This window comes from Cervus elaphus, chromosome 14 (genome assembly GCF_910594005.1).
Source record: "Cervus elaphus chromosome 14, mCerEla1.1, whole genome shotgun sequence".
Taxonomy (NCBI): domain Eukaryota; kingdom Metazoa; phylum Chordata; class Mammalia; order Artiodactyla; family Cervidae; genus Cervus; species Cervus elaphus.
The window spans coordinates 76,434,338-76,452,494 of record NC_057828.1 but is presented as its reverse complement, the minus strand read 5'-3'; the positions used below and the strand labels follow the sequence as shown (position 1 = coordinate 76,452,494).

Genomic DNA, 18,157 nt, shown 5'->3' with positions numbered 1-18,157 from the left:
GGTCAATCAAGGGGACACAGCCCTCCAACCTGAAGACTCCCCAAGAGAAACCCCCTGTGAAGTCAAATCTGGCTCATCTCTGAGCACCTTTACACAACTGGTTCACTCTGTCTTCAGGGGTTGATAGAAACTAAGAACCAAAGTAGACAACGCCTGCATCTCTCCTAACGTAGCTGAATTCATCAGCGCACCTCCCTCTAGGGGCCATGTGAGTCCAGCCTCAGTTAAGCAAAGGTTTTTGCGGGAACGCTGACTGCAGAGGCTCCGGGGCTGCAGCCTATTTGGGACTGAGGTCAGTTTCCCCTTCAGCTCGGGTCTGCAACACTTATCTATCGTCTTTTTTCTCATTTTATGTCTTGGCTCATAGAATTTCTTTCTTGTCTTAACAGACTACATTTTTAATATCTGTTTGCTGTAACAGACTTTGAACTCTTTATGAAGTAGGTAATATTTGCATATAGCAAATTAATTTTTCAGGACCCCACTTATCATCATAGAATTACGAATGGAAAATAATCGATGAAAAACAAACACATGATAAATTGAATACAGTAAAACATTTATTAAGGTCAGGATGCGTGAACAGAAAGATAATAGCAATCAATTCGGAGTTTATAGCACTACCACATTTTAGCAAACTGAGGACATTAGGTACACTACAATGATTTGTTTCTAAAAATCTGCTAAATGATCTATTACCTGTGCATAAAGTATTGCAGATGTAGTTAAGGACGTCAGCAGGAGAAGCTGTAACCTCCCTCCCCCTCTCTGCCCATCCATCTTCCGGGAAGCCACAGGCTGCTGCCGACCGGACTTGGCGTGAGACCTCGAGGCCGCTGCTTTTCCCCCTACATCATAACCGATTTCAAATGGTGCTAGACAAAAACAGACTCTGAACACCAGGAGAAATCGGTCAGCCTGTGTAAGAGATGGGTCCGGCGGCGCTCAGTGGGGTCCACACGGTGACGGTGCAGGTGGCAAGTCTGATTTCACCTACTCGGCCACTGCAGCTGGATGTCCCGTGGCGTGTAGGAGCAGGTGGGCAGTGCTGGTGCGATGAGAGAGTCCTTCCGGTCCACGGCCCTCCCGCTGCCGACTGCGATCAGGTACCCAACCTGGAGATGCCCGATCACACGCTCAAAGACCCCACCAACAGGTTCCTGCTGATGGCTGCCCCGGAGTTTCTACCGAACACCACCCCACCCCTGCACTGTCCCCCTTCCACCACCCAATACGCTCAAGAGTGAACTTTGCTTCTCAAGTTCTTCTTTTCTTGAACCAGCTCAGGTGGCAGGAGGAGGGGAGCTGGTCCCAGGGCAGCAGCTCCTCTGCGGTTGGCCTTTGGCTGCGCTGCAATTCTTACTCCTAAAACACTGATTTCAAATGGTGCTAGATACAAAGATGGAAAAATCTAAGCCACCATGTGAAACCAGCTTCCAGAAGAAGAGGATTCTCACTGAAGAATGGAGGCAGATGCGATCTTTGCCTGAGCAAAAGCTGTCTTACTGCAGTTATACTTGTGATGGGACACATCATAACGGTCCATTCGAAAGGCACAGAGAAGAGTTACAAAGTGATGCTCAAAGAACATGAAAGTCAAAGCTGACAAGTTACATAGACAATCGCAATACAAAAGTCATGAATTCTAGGCTAATTTATTCAATTCCATAACCAGTTCCTACATATTATTATATATAATGAAATAAAATAGTGTAAGTTATCATTGAACTGTGTGAACATTCACATTAGTTTTGCCCTGTTTCGTAAACTATTTCACAGTCTGCAAAGCATTTTCTGATGTTATCTCACTGCATCAGGAAACAAGCACCCTTTCTGCCTGGGAGGCTCTAACCACTACTCACAGGTGGGTTTCACCTGGGCCAGGCTGACTCGCCCATGAACCGGAGTGAGGAAGATCAAGGGCTCCCCCTTCCCCATCACAGATGAGCGGTCAGGACATTCAAGTATGACCTCATGAACCACCAACCTTATTCTCTACTGTGACATACAGAACTGGTGTCCTAAAACTGTATTAAGTAGACAATTCTCTAATACAAGAATGGAGTTTTGTGTTGTTTTCAAGTTCAGTCAGAAAATAAGATGTGCAGTGTTCAAATCAGACTTCCATCTCCTATGGGTGAAGCTAAGAAAGTATGTCTGTATTTCCTCTGATTCCATAACCGAGAGAAGGAAGAGACATAAAGTCTTTACCTCTCAGGGTCCCTACCAATTCTTCAGGACTCCAGATAAAAGCATTGCTTTTTCTGCCTCCTGGAAATAGCATCACGTGCTGCTCTAGGGAAGAGAAGGAAATAAAATGCGAACACCAAGTTGTGCTCTTCAGTTCTCACCAGTATGGCGAACCGGGGATTATTCCTGTTTCTGCAGGAGAAGAAACTGATCCTCAATGTGGTTCGGAAGCCTGTCCACAGTCACGTGACTAGTGAGCTGGGTCCAACCCAGGTCTGATTCCAGCGTCTGCGCTCCTGCCCCTCTGCCCACTGCTGCCTGCTCTGTAGCCTGCCGACTGTTTCCCTCTGCCCTCGCCCTTATGAGCAAGACTGAGGGCTGGGGGAACCCTCGGCAGTGGCGGGTGTTGCTGACTGTACAGCGGGTTAAACCTGAGGGGAGATGGGAGCACACCCGGCACTTTGACACTGCTTTCGCTCTCCCTCAAGCCGTGCCTGGGTGGTCCCCATGGTGCGGCTGCGGCAGTGGGGAAGACGCGGGGGATGAAGGGCCCTGCAGCATCTGTGCTGGACGCCTCTGCAACCTGTGCGGCTCTGCAAGGCCTCACTCACAGACCGGGGAGTCCGGGCCGGGCGGGGGTTGGCACTACCTGCAGGGGAGGGCTCTAAGTATGGGCACCTGCGGTCAACAGCAGAGGTGAGGTCAGTGGGGTCGGGGTGTGAATCAGGTCATCGCTGAGGCTTAAGGTCAAGACTGAGCATGAGTCATGACTACAGGATATGAATAAAATATAAAAGGAGGGAGTTGAAGATCTGCATTTGGCAATTCTCAGCTTTGCTGCTTTCTACTGCAGCCAAACTCTTCTTCCTTAGTAACTTCCAGCTGCCACTCTCCACCCCCTTCCCAAAGGCATCACAGGAGTCCTTCGGTGACCCACAATGTCTCTTCCCCACCCCAGAAGGCCTCTCTGCACATGCCGCTCCCTCTTTCTGGAATCTTCTGCATCTACTATCCCATAACTCCCAGCCCTAAACCACCCGCCTTGACCCTGCACAGTAAGCCTGGTGGTCTCAAGTCCTCCCTCAGGTCTCAGCGGGGCTGCCCCGTCCTCAGAAACGTGCTCCAGTCTAGCCCGGCTTTTGGTTAAGCTCCCCTCACACTCCACCCCGCTCTGGTCCTTCAGGACACACTTAGGTCATTGGGTCACAAGAGCGACTAATCCCCAGCTCCCCGGTTCCCTGGGAAGCGTCAGCGTCAGCCCGGAGTGCAGAGCATGGGCCACGCGAGGCGGACAGGTAACTGTTGCCGAGGGAGCTCGGGGCGTGAACCCGAGTGAGGGCTCCCAACTCTGGAGCTGAAACACTCTCAGTGCCCTGGAAAGGGAGACCAGAGATCAGCAGCAACACGCTGCTGCAGCACTCTGAAAGGAGACCTTAGGATCCAAAGCTTTTGCCCTCCTAAGCCCACCAGAAAAAAGGATCTGGTGAAGTCTCAGACCTCCTGACAGAACCAAGCTTCTCTCTCCAAGTCAGTCGAGCAGGGAGCGACTTGCTTACCTGAAACCAGCGGCGGGTTCTGTCCCCAAGTTGCACGCAGCCAGGTGATCCGAGGTGGCTGGAAGCGGCGTGCTCTCCCTGGCACCCAGCCCGGAGGCCTCCTGGATCTGGAGGAAGGCGGCTTGGGAAAGCCCCAGTCTGCTGAAGCTTCCAGGTCCTTCCACCGCAACTGAGCGGCCCCGGGAAAGCCCATCAGTGGCCAGGGGCTCAGTGGGCTGCCCAGGAGGGAGAACCAGCCCTGGAGGAGTGGGGGCATCAGCCCTGGCGGTGCCACCCCCAAGAGGCTTTGGGGGCCTCAGGGCTGCTCCAGTCCACTTCCGTGTCCACGTTCTATTTGGAGGTTTTCTCCCCACCCCGTCATGCCTAGGAAAACTCCTCTGCCTGGGCAGGGACCCAAGGGTGGAGGAAAGGTCACCGCACAGCGCATCAGAACACAGTGGCTTTAATTTCTGCTCGGCCCAGGTTCTGAGAACAGGGGGCCTGCACTTTTCTGGAACGGGCCTCAGGGTGCTCACCCGAAAAGAGAGGGGCAGGCGCAGACTGGTCACTGCACCTTCCAACGTGAGGAGGGGTCAGGCAGGAAACAAGGGAAGCAGCGGCAGTGTGAAGTGCGCTGGTGCTGGTCAGTCTGAGGCACGCAGAGTCAGACACAGTGAACCAAACACCTGAGGGTTAAATACAACCCATGGGCCTTTGACAGTCTGGAGATGGCAAAGAGAGTATCTACTGCGTTTCTGTAAATGATGCTGTCTGTGTCATTTAAAGTCCTAAGAATCCTATGCCCAGTATGGTGCCCCCTCCCCCACAAAAAATATAATAAAGGAGGAGAACAGGAAGGAGAGGAACCCTTGTTTATGAGATCCGTAAGCAGAGACACAGAACACACAGGAACCCAGGGCTACCGGCCGTGTCCTGCGCCACCATGGCGTGCTCAGATCCAGAGCCGGGAAGGTTCCTGGGAGGCGGCAGCCTCCCCCTCCCTCCGACCCGCTGGGTGCTGAGTCACAGCTACTTACGCGACTGACGCAAGTTCCAGCCGGAGCGGGGGAGGAGAGCCGGAAGTGGAGGCCAGCTCATCCATCTTCCTGCCGCTGGGAATGCTGGTTTCGGGGCTCCCAGTAGTGAGGAAGAGTCATCTTGGGGAGACAGGGGCCCCGAGAAAGCCCTCCTGAAGAACAGGGAGCGGTCTGCCCTCGAGGCACTCCTGGACCACTGTCCGTCTGAACACAGAGGCCATGCCCAACTTCCTGCCACCCTCAGCTCCAGCCCCGGCCCAGTGTCCTGAACATTCTGTCTCCAGCGGTCAGGGTGGGGCCTGTGGCCAACTAGCTTGTGGTTAACGAATCAGAGGAAAGGGAGCTAAAACGACAGGTGTAGGTACAGGGAGCCGGGAGGTGCGAGGGCATGGAGCTGGCTCGCTCTCCTCGGGCGGCTGGGCCGCAAGGAGGGCTCAGCGTCTGGGAGCCACCATGCTTCGCCCGCCCTGGATCCCAGAGTGGGGGTGGCACGCGTGGACCTACTAACCATCACCCCTCCCCACTGCGCACGCACAACGCCCTTGAGATAACAAGGCCAGAAATCACTGCCTTCTTAGCTGCGGCGGGCCCAGCACCTGCACTTTCGGCTTCTCCTGGGGCGGGCGTGCGGGGGCCGATGTGCTGAGGCTTCCGTCCCTTCCTCGACACCACCAGCAAAGGCTTGGGTCTGGAAATCTCCCCACCTCCCGGACTCAGGACAGGGCATGGAGGCCCCACGCCGGGAGGATGCAAAAGGCTACCCCGCCCCGGGGATGCCGCGGGGCCTGGGGGGCAGCGAGAGACAGTGGGCGGGGGGTGACGACGGGGTCAAGGACGGCTCCCTGTTGCCCAGAGAGTGGCTCCGCCTGGGTGGGGCGTGGGCCAGTGCTGGACTGCCTTCACGGAAGCTGGCGCTTTCCACAAGCAGGAAAGGGAGCGTGCGCACAGTGTCACATGCACGATGCCCACCGCAGTTCGCGGCTCCGCGCCAGAGCAGGTCCCCAGAAGCAGCCACCAACACTCCCCGCTTGTCCCCCCCAACATCATTTATTGACCCGGTGAGGATGCACTCGGAGGCTCAGGGGAAACCTAACCCTGGACATTGGGGGAAGAGACACCCAGAGCCCAGGGTCCCTGCCACTGGAGTGAACAGGAGGCGCGGGGCCCCCCGGGGAGCCCCATTCACAGGGCCACACGCCTGCCTGTGGGGAGAAGCACTGTGTCCGTTCGTGGGAACGGGTCCACAGGCGTGCCCAGCCTCTGCGGCACTGCCCGACTCCTCCTGCAAGGAGAGCGGGGCCTCTCCCGGAGCTGGACATCCTCCCGGGAGCATGCCCCCCGTGGGCTCCAGGAAGCTCGTGGAGCACCCACGGACCTCCCAGTGGCAACTCTACCCGGTACCTGGGCCCACACCTGGCGGAGCACGTGGACCGGGGCACGCCCCTGACCTGGTTCCACTTCCCTAGGTGGGGGAGGGCAGACAGAGGGTAGGTCTGCAGTGCCGGGCCAGCCCGGAGCACCCTCCTCTCCTGCCTCCCCTGCAGCTGGCCCAGCAGGTAGCTGCGCCTAAACTGCTTATACCAGCCTCATTCTGTTATCAGGACCCCGGTCTGCCAGTCCAGTCCGGGACCTGCAACAGAGAGTGGTGGGAGGAGGGAGTGGGAGGAGGGAAGACGGAGGGGAGGAGGGAGGGGAGGGAGGAGGAAGTTTCACAGTCTAGTGCATTCCCATCAGATCGGAGAGGGGAACGCCGACTACTTCCCCTTTTCAAGCGCTGCTGGGCCCCCACTTGTGTTTCGGTTCCTTCCCCTCTGGACCGGGGATGGCACGGCTGGTGGGCCAGGCCCGGGCGGGTGCCCAGGTGCCCAGCCAACTGGGCCCTCGCCCGGCTCCGTCTCAGGCCTGGCAGGCTCCCTGGCAGTTACCCGGCATGCCCTTCCCCTTGTCAGGGAGGCCTCGCCCTCTTGTTTTCCAAGTTTTATAACAGTATTGTTTGTTGTCCAGCAGATTAAATTCTTCTGGAGGCGGGGGAGGGAGATGAGGGAGAGGGAGGAGAAAAAAGAGAGAGAGGGAGAAAAAACACAAATAGGGCCATTAGGGCCAAAAGATTAGATGAGTTCCTTTCTGAACACAGAGCTCACCTGTCTCGGACGGAGGCCCGTGGCCAGGAGCCATGTTCACTTCCTCTCTGACCCTCTCTGCCTGCACTCAACCTAGCAGGGGAACGGGGTCTCAGACTTTCAAGGCCGCTACTCAGGGCTCAAGCTGAGAAGCAGCAACAGCTAGGATGGTTGGGGGATTCATGCCTGAGCAACTCCCACCCCAGAAAGGAAGCCTGATGCGGGGGGCCCCGAGCTGGCCCCCACGTGGGTACCCTTGATCTGCTCTCCTCAGGGGTCTAGACGACCTCCTCCGGGACCAGGCAGGGAGCTGCCCCGTCTCAGAAACGGCTCACCTCTGCAGCAAGCCTGCGCCGTGTTCACATGTGAAACGAAGGGAACACCGTTTAGGATGTCAGAAACACTGGAAGAACAGGTCCCCAAGGAAACGATACCACAGACGCAAGGACAGATATTCCTGTATGCCTAAGGAGTGAGCGAGGGTGGGAAACAGACAAGAAGGGAGACCAAAAACTGACATGAAAGAAGCAGCTTACAGACGGTGGTGGCAGGGGGGCGGCGGCAGTGGAAGGTTCCTGACTTGTCAGGTCTTTCGATGCTAAACATGCAGAAGGTAGTAATACTAAAGGATATACGATTCTCTGTTATTTAACACAACCCTCATTCAGACGTGAACTGGTTGATTTTTGGACTTTGGTCACTTCTAAATTGTATGTTAGGTGTGCTTCAACACACCCCCATGCCTTTAAAAGAGCCGGCAATGCCGGTGGGTCCCAGAGCTGTGGACCTGCGCTGAGAGCTCCTCTTCCACCTCCTGCCTCACGTGCCGCATTCACACACACACACACACACATGAAATTCATATATACACTCTCTCCCACACACACAGTTCACACTCACTCTCTCGTACACAGACACACACAATTCACATATACACTCACACACACACACACACACACACACTCTCACACAATGTATCTCTGACGCCTGTCAGCGATCCCTAGAGTGCAGAGAAGCCAGCCGGCAGGATGGCGGCGGGGCTGATACAAATCAGGATCAGAGCAGCTCAGCGCTCTCCCGGCAGGGATGAGGGGCAAATGTGCCTTTCTCCCTTTTTATTTGCAAATACGATCAGTCCTACAGGGTCGGTGCCAAAAGTTCTCTCCACAAAGGGAAACAATGTTCGCGTGTTCCCCATCCCGAGCTCAGGCATGTCTCAGAGGCAGAAAGGACTAGCGGAGCCCACGCCGGATCCTAGCACCCACATCTTGTGCTGCTCCGGCGTTCACAGACGCAGGCCCCAAGGACCCTCCGAGGACCGCCAGGCTACCCCTCTCAGATAGAGAAGCCTTCTCTCTCCTCGGGAGCCATCAGGGTGCCATGGTGGTCCTCCCCGGAGTGTAGCCTAAACCCCCTCCCTGTGCTGGTTCAGACTTCCTCCGCTCCATCCTCCAGACAGACGGGGTCCAGAATGACAAACGTTCACACGTCAAGTCCCTGAAGTCTGCAGCCACCAAAACAACTCCTAGGTGGCTTCCCCATCACAGGGTTTCTCTACAAGCCAGGGCCGCATTCAGGGCATACGCATGGACAGATGGTGCAGACATGTTAAGTGTGCTGCCCCCCACCCAACCCCAATTCTTCCTCAAACACCCCCCAGATAAAGCCTAAGCCACCCTGGTTAAATATGCTATAAACAAACACTCCTTCCCCCTTCCTAACCAAATGCAGACCACACAGAGGGCCACATGGCCAAGGAGTCGTGCAGCCCACGCTCTGCTTCAGAAGCCCCTGTGGAGGGTGGGGGCTGGGCTCAGTACTTAGAAAACACAGCTGCCCAAGGAGTCTCTGATCACCTTCTCCACGGGAAAGGCCTACTTCTTCAAATCAGTCATCATGCAAACAATCAGAGCTGCAGCGAGCGTTTCCATCCCACATGAGCCGGCTCTTCCAGCAGGTGCTGCACGTTAAGTAGCGAGCAAACAGGTAACGAGCAGCTAGGCAGAGCTCCATAAGCAATGCTTACAAGTCCGGTGGAGAAAAAGTCTCAGAGACCCCACCGTGAGGCCTCATTTCTGAGAGCGCTACTTGGCAGAAACAGACCATATGCGCAAACATGAAGTGCTGTACAGACGTGTCAGAATGGTCGGAAGCACAGCATATTCCAGAAGCTTCCAAATGCAAGAAACCTCACCAAAAACGCATGGTGCATGGCTGGCTTCCCAGCCACAGAGTGCACGCCAGTCTTCACGAGAGCTCCGAGAGAGTTGAAAAAAACGGAGAACCCAGATATCCTGAGGTTTCCTGCCCCTTCAATACATAAGACAAAAGACCCGAGACCTAGAATGTCCAAGTCAACTGCCCAAGACCCACCTCCGTCCCCGCCCCTCCCCATGGGTCCCCTGGCTAGAACACCCAGAGTCAGGGGACCTGGATGCACGGTGTCCCGAATTACGGAGGTACAAGCAGGATTCTCTCCAGTTCAGGGTCATCAGCCACCGGGCTCATACCACCCACGCACCCTCACAAGGCGTGACAGGTCAGACAAGGTGGCAAACGTGAAGAGAACCGTGAAACCTCACGCGGGGCAGGTGAGACCACGCTTACCAGGCAATTCCTCTCCTGCCTGCGTCCGAGCCCCAACCCCCGTTCCCACCACCATTCTCGGAGTCCAGGAGGCTGGGTTCATAGTGATGAACCCCAGGTAAAGTGTCCTAGAGAGTGGCGAGCAGATAGCATCTTGGGAGAAACGCAGCTATTTTTAAAACTCTGCATTCTGTCTAGCGGGTTGCACAGCATGTGCCTCCGCCTCGGGGCTCCTGCCCACGCACCCCAGAGACACAATGGACGTCAGGGACCAAGGCCACCGTGGAGCAGGGAGGCCGGGGCCCCGCCACGCCTGGCTGCAGCCTGGCTCTGCACACAAGTCCAGAAGGGCTTGGGACCCTGCGCTTTGCCATACATGTATTTCATTTTTGCTGTCTTTTAAGGAGGAGCTCAAGACTAAAAAGGCAAAATGGAACTGGTGGCTCTGAGATATTTCTGTTTTCTTTGCTCCTGTAATTTTTTATTTTTTTAAATGGAAGGGCTTTAACAATCACATGAAAGAAGGCTAAATATAAAGGGAAACTTCCTGACAGCAACAGGGGCACAGACCCTGAGAAGTTTCACGGAAGACAGAGGACACAGGGATCCTGCAGACCTATGTCCTCTCCAGGATTTAGGGCCAAAAAGGGAGGGCAAATTTCTCCGGGAGCATAGCATGTCAGGTCACCCCCCGCAGCCCTGCCAGCCCACAGCAGTTCCCACATGGCCCGTCTCCAGACGAGCTCTTAGCAGGAGCTGGGGTCCATGTCCTCGGTCACCCGGAGGGTCCTCAGCAGACACTTTCACGGTCTTCACGTTTCGCATTTACTTCCGGGGTATTTCGAAAAGTGCCTCCACCCGCCCGCCCTAATTCACTCCAACAGTGTCCCTTCAGGCAACATGGTTACCGCTGCACGCAGACAAGTCTCTGGGGTCCCTCCCCTCTCCTAGTAACGCAGGTCCCGAGTCTCTGGCTAAGAAATACCTCCACGGGGCTTCCCTGGTGATCCAGTGGTTAAGAATCTGCCTGCCAATGCGGCAGGGGGACACGGGTTTGACCTCTGGTCCAGGAGGATCTCACATCCCACGGGGCAGCTGAGCGCACGTGCTGCAGCTCCTGAAGCCCAGTGGCCTAGAGCCTGTGCTCCGCGGCAGGACAAGCCACGGAAATGAGGAGCCCAAGCAGGGCATGAGGAGCAGCCCCCGCTCTCTGCCACTGCAGACAGCCTGCACGCAGCCACGCAGACCCAGAAAAGCCAAAAATAGATAAACAATATTAATAAAAAAGACAAATACCTCCACAAACATCCAGGGAGCGTCCGTATCAGAGCTGACAGGAACCTCCGAGAAGATTCTGGTTCAGCCCCTGTCGTTTTTATAGATAATGAAACTGAGGCCCACAGAGGTGAAGTGAGGGAGCACGTTTTTTACCAAGGGAGCCAGAACCCCAGGCCGGCTGACTCGTCTACGGGCTCCGTGAGCCCCCACAGGCACGCACCACCGAGGCCCACACTCGGTGCCGCTGCAACCCTGGCCCCCTGGCAGCAGGTGGCAGCCTGCACGGCCAGGGTGGGCCGGGCCGCCAGGACTGTGGTGCCAGAGCGGGCGGGTCACGTGGCCTGCCTCAGCTCGGCCCAGCAGCCACGGCACTCCTAGCGTGTAAACAAGCCCCGGGTCCCGGCGCTGCACACAGGAAACGCGCCCTCCCCCGTCCCCAGCTACCGACCTGCCTCAACCTCTCAGGACACAAAGCTCCTCCGAGCATCTGATACCGAGGGACTCCCCTCCCTTCCCTTCCCTATTGTGAGGCTCTTGGAACCATGCGTGCTGGCAGAGGGGCAGCTCTGTGGAGCTCCGCCTCCTGTGGGCACATGTTCTCCTAGTGACTCGGCAAACACTGACCCTGCATGTCCCCCAGCACTGCCTGGACAAGCGAGGGGCACGGTGACCAGGCCCCGGGGGAGATGCCAGCTGGCGCCTGGTAAGGGTGGGAGAGACAGGAGGTCAGGAGTAGCCGTGGCTATTGGGGTGAAAAAAACCCCTAGTCTTCTGGTGACCAAAGGTTTGACAGCTACGGCCACCCTGACTCCTGACCCACTGCAGGCTTCACCTGTGGGCCGCAGGTGAATTTTCCCAGCTGGTGGGAAACGAGATGGGTTAGAATGCGTGTCAGCTCTCTCCGGAGGTTCAATCAACATGGCTTCCCTGGGGGCCGAGGCCCTTCAGTCTCCCCAGTTCCCTCCCCGACCAACATCTGGATCCCGCTTCTGCATAAGGATGAAGGTCCTTCTTTTCCACATACTTCTGTTTTTAAATCCTGTTTACTAGCATTAACGGTATCTCCCCCACACGAGGATATACACCCCCCAAGGGCAGAAACTTAGTTTTGTTGAGTCCAGCAACCCCACACTGAGCACTGTCCTTGGCACATATACGGCAGAGGCCTGAAGACACCTTGTGGAAGGAATGTATCTGCCTGCCTGTGCACGGGGATCACAGAGCATCTGGCCTTGCCCTCTGGGTCACATTGGCTGCCAATCCTCCGAGGATCTCAGCTCGGACTTCAGCCTAAGAGCATGAAGAAAACGTGCAGGTTTTGGACTCAGAGGTGCCCATTTAAATCTCAGGACAGCCACCCACCAGGCGTGTGACCTTGCTTAAGTCACTTACCCACATCACTGTGTCTTCAATCATAAAAGGATTGTTCTGAGCATGTAATCAGATAGGCAAAAGGGGGCCTAACAAAGGCTGGTTCCCTGGCCTGCATGCTAAGACCAAGGACTCTGAGGCCTGTCTCAGGCCTTCGGGCCTCGTTACAGACCCCAATATGGGCGCCACGCACACGTGTCTGCTCAGGCTGCCACAGGCAGCCTCCTCCCACCAGCCCCAGCCTTGATCCTGCAGTCAGATGCTGCACAACTCTTCCCCCACCCCCACCCCCGGCCCCGCCTGGCTCTCCATCCCCGCCCCCCTGCTCCGCCCCTGCCCGGGGCTCCACGCGGCTGCACCTGCCCAGGGGGGCTGGAGGCGTTCTCTGGCCTCATCTGCCCACGAGCAGCTCCTTTGGAGGGAGCTAGCAAGGAACCAAACCGCGTCTACACTTTCCTGACAGACACTCCAAGTCCCAGAAAAGAAACGCAAGATGAGGAGGGCCTCCCACAGACAGCCGGCGAGTGGAAAAGGCACTCTCACATATTTCGGAGGTGGCGGGGGGGGGAAGAGCGCAGCAACAAAATGCCCAACAAAGTGACCAGCACGCAGTACAGATGCTCACTTAAGCCCCGCTGCAGCCCCAGGGGGCAGTCATGCCTGGGGACAAAGTCAAGCTGTGCATGAAACAGTTCGCGGTCCTGAGCAGACCAGGAGCCGATGGAGAGGAAGGTGCTGACCAACCAGGCCCCCTGGCAGGGCCCCTTCCGCACGCCTCCCGGCCAAGCCGCACCAGCGCGGCTCCAGGGCCAGCAGCCCTGTTAACCTCGGCTGGACCCCAGCTGGAGAGAGGCCCCTGCACCGCCTCCCAGCTCCCAGACCGCGGGGACTCAAAGGTCAACAGAGAAGCGCCGGCTCTGCCTGGCCCCCCTCTCGGGGTGGGGGGGGAGATGCCAAATGCTCTGCCAGCCCGGCTTCTGACACAACGTTCCACGTCACCTCTGGAGCAGCCAAGCTGGGGAGCAGGAAGCAAGGAACGCACGAGATGAGGGAGAAAGCTGGGCGAGTCGGCAGGGGAGCACCAAGCCCCAATCCGGGGGAATACCAGAGGCCCCAGAGACAATGGGGTCTCAGGGAGCAACACTCGCCTCTGCACCCTGGTGACCCCCTGACGATGAGCCAGGGGCAGGGCTGTGAACGCGGGCAGCGGGCACCCGGAGCCAGGCCGGGGTAGGCGCTGAGCACAGGGAGCCACGGCTCCCCAGCACGGCCAGCGTCTCCATCTGGATCCAGCCCGGCAGCCAGCGCTGGCCAGACTCTAGCCGGCACATCTTGAGGGACTTGGCCAGCTCCCGCTTCATCTCCCCAGCTGCACCAGAGCTGATCTGTCTGCTTTATTCCTGTTCCAGGTCCAACACTCCTAGCCATCCCTCACTCTGTTCCTGCCAGAGGGGCTGAGGCTTCAGATTCCTTGAAGGAAGAGACATCGGACTCTTCCAAATCTGCTCAGCAAGGATCCCAGGCTGCTCAGGAACTCAGAGTCTCTTCTCAGATGGGAAGAGGCGAAGATGAAACACTGGGAGGCAGCATACAGCAGACTTCCCGGGGAAAGGGGTGGGCGGGGGGTGGGGGCAGAAACACCACCCTCATCCACGAGGCACAAGCGGAGAGCTGGGATCCCACAGGGGCCTCATGATATCATCTGAGTACATCATAAAATTCCCCGGCACCATCCCTTTGGTCTTGAGACCCCAGACGATCGGCTGTCAGCTCACTCCATCCGGCCCTACTGGCTCAGACGGGGCAGGAGTCGACTCGACAGGAGAGAGATCTCCTGAGGATGCGTGCAGCGCCTCAGTCTGCACCATCTCCATCAAGTGACAGACCTCCCAGCTCCGTAGGCCTCATCCTTTTTAAACACCATCGCTGTTATTGTGACCAGTATCTAGTGCGGCAGCGAGAAAAACATTCCTACGTCAACTGCCTGGAGATGCTTTGCAATGGCTCACTGGGCCAGGATTTTATTTTAAAGGAAAGGCACTGAGGCCCCAGAGAAAAAAGTAACTCACTCAAAAAAAACAAACCTTAAGGTAGGGAAAGAACCCCAAAGTTCAGTGCCCAGCCCACAGTCCACAAAGTCCAGGCCACGGGCCTAGACTAAGGCCCAGTGAGGCCAAAGGTGCCCCGGCGTCCAGGTAAGAGAGGACACGGGGAAAAGGCGGCCCAGCTCCCAGACCCCCTGAGGGCTCAGCACCCAGAACCTAGTGCTGGACACAGGGGTCTGGGGAGGGCAGCGACCGCAGGAGGCCCGATGGTTGTTCTGCCAGCTGCCACCCCCACCATCGCCGGCTTCCGATCACTTAGGCCGCCCGCCAGCCCCCGAGCCTTCGCTGGTTACTAACCCCATTCACAGAAAAGCCAGGAGGAGGAGAATGCAAAGAAGAGAGCAATTGTCTGGGAGATTCTGAATGGAGAAGTCTGAGGCTTCTCCACTGAGTAAGGAGAACGCCCTCCATGGAGACAGAGAGGGGCTGGGGGCGGGCCGGACAGCGTGGCCCACACCTGACTTACCTGGGAGGCGGGGAGGTGGCGGGATCCAATCTTCCTTCCTGACTGGTTTCCGAGAAGCAGCCTGGCGGTGGCTCGCTGACAAGCCCAGGGTCGCATCACGTCTGTCAGCACTTACGGTCACAGAACCACACAAACTGTGGGCTCAACAGCACCTCTGAGAAGAAGGAGGCTGAGACCCAGGCCACACTGCCCCGTGCCTCCCAGCACGATGCACTCATTCACCACCCAGCTCCTCTGCGGACGACTGACCCCTTCTGCCGGTCAAGCCAGACTTCCAGAAACCCCAAACGAGGGTGAGGGCGGGGCGCAGACAAGCTCCCGGATGCCCAGAGCTGGGGCTGCCTCATCCATCCCAAATAAACCAGAGGAAGGACTAGGCAGGGCTGGAGGAAGGCAGGGAAGACAGAAGGCTCCAAAGAAGGAAGGGAGAGGTCAAGACATGCTTGGGCAAAGCAGGGCAAACCGGGAGCTGTTAAGACACAGTGGAGGCCACACGGTGCTCTCAGCCACATTGGGTGCCAGCCTCTCCTCCAAACCAACCCAGGATCCTTCGAGAACCACCAGCTCCTCCCGCCCCTCAGCCTACGTCGTCAGCACCCGCAAGGTTCTGAATCTGCTAGCATCTGAAACAGGGAAGGAAAGAAAGCTTGGCAGCCCTGAACTAGATGACCAGACACAGACGCGTGCACACAGACACACAGATGCATGTGCATGCACACACACACATACACACACCCACACCCCTTCCCAGAATAAAAGGCCCCGTGGAGGTGGCTAACTCTCTCCAGGTTCTGGTTTTCTGATAGAAGCTCTCGTCCCCGTGGGGGTGAGGGGACAGGCAGGTCCGATAAGAATTGCTTAGCACAATGCTATATATAGTCTAGGTTCCTAGCGGCCTAGCGATCTGGAGCTAGAACTTGGCAGAGAACCATGCTAGATGCTGGCAAAGCACATCCCCCACCTCGCCACTCCCCCACCCACCCCCCCAGCCAGGCAACTGAGAGTCACCTCCCTGCTGGGGGCAGTGAGAACACGCAGGGCCCTTCCATTCAGCCTGTGAACACTCAGTTCGGGGGGACCTGGCCTCTTGGCTCCATTTTAGGGAGAATCAACTTCTCCTGAACCCACTAGCAGAACAGTGAGTGCTAGGCTCTCTGCAGCTCTCCAGCAGCATGGGGAAACGGATCCAGTCCCCGCTTCTGGAGGGTTGAGGGCCAGGCTGTGCAGGAAAGTACCGAGAAGGCACAAGTGGCGGCTGGGTTCAGCGCCGCATCTTTCCACTTCCGACATTCGAAGGGATAAAAAAATGCAGACAGATACTTACTGCGGAGAGCCAGGCTGCCAGGCAACTCCTTTCTGTGTGTGTTCCAAATAAGACACGCAAAACGGGCAACACGTTTACCCCACAGGATGACGACTGTCTTCTGAACGCCAGCAACGTCATCAGCGGAGTCTCCAGCAGGCTGTCACCTACTCCTGGAGCCGAACTCCCCTGAGGTCTCTGTGGGAAAGAAGTGAAAGGTGGGCTCAGTTCCCAGGGACCACCAGGCAAGGCACCATGCGCCGGCCCCAATCATCGGGGTCTCTTCTGGGACCCTGGACATGGCCCTCCGCTGCGGAGCCCCGTCCACCGAAAAGAAGCAGGGCCACGGCCGGGCCCAGCGTCCTGGAGAAAGGCCAACCGCAGCGGGCACAGGGGCTCGTCGAGGAGGACCTATCCATCACACTGCCGCAAAAACAAACCCGAAGGACAATAGCTCCCTGAAGCACAGAACCTGGGCTCTCGGCACCGCACAGATTCCGGACAAAGATCCGCAGACGTTCCAACACCCACATAGAGACACGAATTTTTTCAGGTCAAGTTGCTCTCTACTTAGGGTGGAACAGACATGACTGCAAAAAAGGGTGGGGGGTGGTGATGGGGCCGCCTTTGTACTTGGGTGGGGTCTGCCAGCTCCCACCCCATCGCCTGTCTCTTCAGCTGTCCTCTGGGACCTGGGCCGGGTCTCCCTGCTCCTTCTGAGGTCCCACGACCCCAGATCCCAACGAGTCACGCGGGGAGGTCCTCGGGGGAAGAGGAGGTGCGCGGCGACAAAGGTCAGAGCGGGCATCGTCCACAGGAGTGCAGGAGGCTGAGAAAAATGGCACCCAGGCTGAGGCGGCCAGAGAGCTCGGCCAGGCTGTCTGTCCCTCCATCATCCCCTCCCACAAGTTGTTTGCTCCTCTGCCCCAGACGCTGGCCGACAGCGGGGGAGGAGAGAAGGGAAGCCAGATGCTGGGGATGATGGTGGTTTGGCCGAGATTCTGCGGCGAAAGAGCGGAGGGCCGGCTCCTCCCTGGGTCTCAGGGACAGGCCGGGCGGTGGGGCGGGGCCCGGCGGCGGGGCGGGGCCTGGGCGGCGGGGCGGGGCCGCGGGGGCGTCACGCGCACAAAGCGCATTGCTGCAGACGCGAGAAAAGCCTAGAAGCCCGAGCCGCCATGATGACACCACACACGCCACACACACGCCACACACACCCACATAGACAGACGCGGAGGTCAAGGCCCACCACGGCACCTGAGGAGGAAGTGAGCAAGATGGTGAAGAAGAAGAAAAGCTTGGGATTTGGGATAAGGAAAGGGGACGCTGAAGCGAGGCTGCCCGAGAGAGCTGGTCTTCGGCTTGAGGTAGTGATGCGGGAGCCACCATCTTTGCGTGACGCCGGCAGAGGAACCCCCCCCCCCCCCCAAGGCACCACATCCCCACAACGGGCACTAGGGCTGCCAGGCCCCACCCTTGCTCCCTCCCCCCCCCCCACCAAAAAAATAAAGGGAGCTGCCCTCCATCCAAGGCAAAGAGCCACACTAAGAAATCCCCGGGGTGGTGGTGGGGGAGGGGGGGGTTCTGGACCTGGGAAGATGTCTCTTTGTCGGGGACGAGTGCTAGGAGCTCAAGAAGTGATCCTGGTTGCCAGGCTCATCTAGTAACACAAGCGGCCGCGTTTTCTTTTCAGGTTCTAAAATTCAAGGATCTACAGAGCCCTGTTAAGTTACCCGCTATTACCTCTGCCAACCCAGTACATGGCGGTCGCCTTTCCTTTGCTAAGCCCTTCCTGAAAATGACCCCAGCCCAGGGTCAGCTCTGAGCCGCGACAAGCTGTTTTTGCTGCTTTCGTGTTGACAGAACGTCCTGGCCACTCGGCTGAGTGCTCCATCTCCCGGCTCCCGACACACTGAGTCATCATCCGAAGAGGAAAAAAACAACAAAGCAGCCGTCACCAGGGTCCCCGCTGCCGTCGGCTGACGACTCATGAGCTGTCGTCACTCCCTGCTCTGCAGCCCCGGAACTGGTGACGAGGGGCCTCAGGGTGTCCAAGTCCCCTCCCACGGGATGCGATAGCGTCAGGAAGCGGGCAGCCACCGCTGCACTGGGAAAGAAGGGAAACTAACCTGGCATCAAAAGGATCCCAGGGAGGCTCACTGGTTAACC

The 18,157-nt window shown here is 57.4% G+C and overlaps 1 protein-coding gene across 1 annotated transcript; it reads right to left on the bottom strand.

Annotated features, from left to right (window-relative positions):
* Nucleotides 1-542: 542 nt before the first annotated feature.
* LOC122707641 lies at nt 543-14,782 on the bottom strand. Its single transcript, XM_043923356.1, has 5 exons — nt 14,689-14,782; nt 4,763-4,914; nt 4,262-4,411; nt 3,747-3,984; nt 543-2,295 (listed from the first exon to the last, which is right to left on the bottom strand). Exons 2-5 carry the CDS (start codon nt 4,821-4,823, stop codon nt 2,235-2,237), a joined length of 510 nt encoding a protein of 169 aa, XP_043779291.1. The 5' UTR covers nt 4,824-4,914; nt 14,689-14,782; the 3' UTR covers nt 543-2,234.
* Between the last annotated feature and the right edge of the window lie 3,375 nt (nt 14,783-18,157).

Excerpts from the sequence above, each read along its gene's own strand:
- LOC122707641 (XM_043923356.1), bottom strand. The coding sequence starts at position 4,823 with ATGAGCTGGCCTCCACTTCCGGCTCTCCTCCCCCGCTCCGGCTGGAAC. Across the intron at positions 3,985-4,261 it reads GCCTGCCCCTCTCTTTTCGG|GGCTGGTTCTCCCTCCTGGG; the intron begins GTGAGCACCCTG and ends CCACTCCTCCAG. Across the intron at positions 2,296-3,746 it reads GAACCCGCCGCTGGTTTCAG|AGCAGCACGTGATGCTATTT; the intron begins GTAAGCAAGTCG and ends TCTCTTCCCTAG.